General features: G+C 49.9%; 1 protein-coding gene across 1 annotated transcript; it reads left to right on the plus strand.

The window, feature by feature from the left end:
- The first annotated feature begins 2,076 nt into the window (after positions 1-2,076).
- LOC119436519 (transcription factor sem-2) lies at positions 2,077-2,814 on the plus strand. Its single transcript, XM_037703389.1, has one exon. The coding sequence runs from the start codon at positions 2,077-2,079 to the stop codon at positions 2,812-2,814; it is 738 nt and encodes a 245-aa protein (XP_037559317.1).
- The last annotated feature ends 281 nt before the right edge of the window (positions 2,815-3,095 follow it).

Here is a 3,095-nt window from a genome sequence, read left to right on the forward strand (position 1 = left end):
ATCTATTTACGGAATTTCGAAAAACCATCGACTACCTACCGTCGGCCCCAGATATTTAACACTTGAATATATGTCGAAAGAATCTGGCTCCTCGGTGAAAGTGTATACAGACGGATCGGTCTCGTCATATGCGTCTGGTGCGGCTTTCGTCGTGCCTGTGCATCAAGTCATTCCACGCTTTCGTCTGTGTAACAAGACGATTACAACATGTCAGGAACTAGTGGCAATCAGAGAGGCAGTTCAATATATTTCGCGACAGCCTCCTCAAGTATGGGTGGTCTTGAGTGACGCAAAATCGGCTCTGCAACTACTTACAGTGATATTGAAAGAAAGCTCTTACAGAGTGTCGGCTCTTCAAACTGCCGAGCGCAAGAGAACGTTAGCGCAAGAGAACGGGCATCACATTACATTTCAGTGGATTCTTAGTCACTGTGGAATACACGGCAACGAACTGGCCCATACCGAAGCGAAGAAAGCACTCAAAGAACCAGAGTCACTGCATGATTGCAATTCTTTTTTTCAAGAGTGGACGCCAACTGCCTTCTCTCCAGTGCCATCTGAAAATCGACCGAAAAGCACTGGGGCAATCCGGATAATCGACACAGAGGACTCCAGAGATTGGACCCTACCATGAAATTTAGGCTACCACCAAAAATTCAACGCAGCTGTGCCAGTCTTCTGCAGAGACTAAGGTTCGGGGTAGCGTTTACGCGCGGATACGTGCACCTCATGCGACTCAGCGAGTCTCCGGACAGTGAGTTGTGCAAGGTGAATGAGACTTTAGGTCATGTGATTTGTGACTGTCCTAAGCACGTAAAAGAGCGTCAAAAGTTGAGCAATCACCTTACGCGTCTCGACAGCCCAGCGTTTTCGGAGAACGTTATTTTAGGTCCTTGGCCAGACGCTCAGTCGAGTACAGGCGTTACTGGACTTTTTAAAAAGTACGGGCCTGCACTGTAGGCTTTGAGTATACCAAATTGCTTGTCATTCGACATCCTCCTTCTTTCGACGTCGTCACCCATAATGCGCCTCTTTCTTTCCCTCTTCCTCTTCACCCAACGCGGAGTAGCTGGCTAGAGGAATATACCTCAGGCCGACCTCTCTGCCTTTCGCATCATTAAACTTCTCTCTCTCCTAGTTATCCACCCGAGTCTCTGGCAATCTCCCGTGTAGTGGGTATGAGCCACGAGCTAAGAGAAAAAGATAAGAAGAGGAAGAAACAGCTCGTCATTCGAACAGGGCGGATTCGTGCCGGCGGTTTTCTACTCAACGAAAACGATGTTTGTAACTTCCTCTCCGTAACCTAGTACTGCATTCATGCGGTGCTGTTCTACTCTCACTCTGACCATTGGTATTAGGATACAGCCACAGGAACGCTTTCCAAGTCATAATTACTTCGGGGACACACAAAGACTACCTTATTAATATTTCCCATTTCCATGATGTATTTGTTTATCCATAAATTTTCAAATTAGAAAATTCGAATAGCAAAGATACAAATTGACAGTAATAATATTAATAATATTATTATTCGAAATTTAACTTATTCTTTACGTCGACATTTTACTTTATGTATTTTTATTATTAAGTTCATGCTACTCTACGTGTTTATGCAAAGCTGACTACGTTTTACACACTATTTTATTTCATTTATTATTGGGTTCTTTCTTATCTCCGATTATCTATTTATTTTCCCCTTTTTTTATCATATTACCACCAGGTTCGTGACCTATCCCCCACAGTGAGTTGGTGTCATTTAATAAGGCATCATCATCATTATTACCATCATAAACATCATCATCAGGGTGGATTCCTGGACAACCTGGGCTTTGCACACGGCGCTTCCGGCGAAGATCAGCCCTCCTCGTCGGTCGCTGGCTCCGCTGCAGCAGAGAACGACCAGCACGCGCCTGCGAAGCATTCAGCACCTGCTGTTAGAAACAGCGCATCTGCAGCAGAAGCGGTGACGGCGGTGGTGTGTGATCTGGCCTCCGATCACATCTTGGCGGATCCATCGTTGAGGTGCAGCATAGCTACTAGCAGCGGTCGCGCGTTCCACGGCTTCCAAACTCCTCCATGTTGTTTGCACAAGAGAAGAGGCGATGGCTAGCCGCCGAGAATGCGAATGAAAACAACCAGCGAGTGAGCAGCCGCCTGGGCAAGCTGTGGCGTACTCTCGGCGCCACCGACACGGAGCCCTACAAGCGCAAGGCGGCCGAAGCTGCCGTCATCCACCCAAGGAAGTACCTCGACTACATGTACAATGCGCGTAAGGCCCGGCGGCGCAAAGAGCAGGAGCGCAGCACCAAGAAACTTGCAGGCAAGCTCAATAATGACAGTTCCGGGAACCAGGAGCAGCAGTCGAGCCCCTCCACTGCCGCGACCCATGGTCGAAGCCCCCCGGAGTGCTGGCAGCAGCAGCAGCAGGATCTGCCGCCGTTGCGGCCGCCGCAGAGGAAGAAACGCTGTGCTTCCTGGAGTGGCGCTACGGGAACCAGTCAAAAAACACCGCTCTCTATAGGCAGGCCACCTCTGTCCCGGCCCCAGCGTCGGATCACTCGGCTTCGCGGCCCTACAACGTGCACCAGTTCCACGGTCCTCTGCCACCGTCACTCCGTCGGGCGAACAGAGGCGGCGTTGCACAATTTGAAACAGCTCACGCATTCAGCCAGCCCAATGGATGCAAATAACCAGCTATCGCCCGCGCTCCTGGACGAAGATGAATACAACGACTCGTCTGTGGACAGCTCGTCGTTCGATCGCGCGGGCGGATTCCTGGACACCCTGGGTTCTGCCGATGACGCTGCCGGCTAAAGTCAGCAGTCTGGCTCCACCGCAGCATAGAACCGCCAGCACGCGCCTGCGAAGCTTTCAGCGCTTGCTGCTACAGACAGTGTACCAGCAGCAGAAAACTTTTTCCTCACCCACATTGTCGCGGTTTTTAGCGCGAGAGTTCTAGCTCGCACTAATATTTTATAATCTGTATTGATCATCGCAAAGAATGCGTAGAGAATTCGACTGCTGTTTGTTCTTCGTTTATGAGGAAGCAGTTACGCACTCGGAGGTGTCACGTGTTAGGGGCACCAATTAAGCTG

The sequence above is a fragment of the Dermacentor silvarum genome, chromosome 1, assembly GCF_013339745.2.
Source record: "Dermacentor silvarum isolate Dsil-2018 chromosome 1, BIME_Dsil_1.4, whole genome shotgun sequence".
NCBI lineage: Eukaryota > Metazoa > Arthropoda > Arachnida > Ixodida > Ixodidae > Dermacentor > Dermacentor silvarum.

Bases quoted from the DNA above. Each gene is read 5' to 3' on its own strand.
- LOC119436519 (XM_037703389.1), top strand. From the start codon at position 2,077: ATGTTGTTTGCACAAGAGAAGAGGCGATGGCTAGCCGCCGAGAATGCG.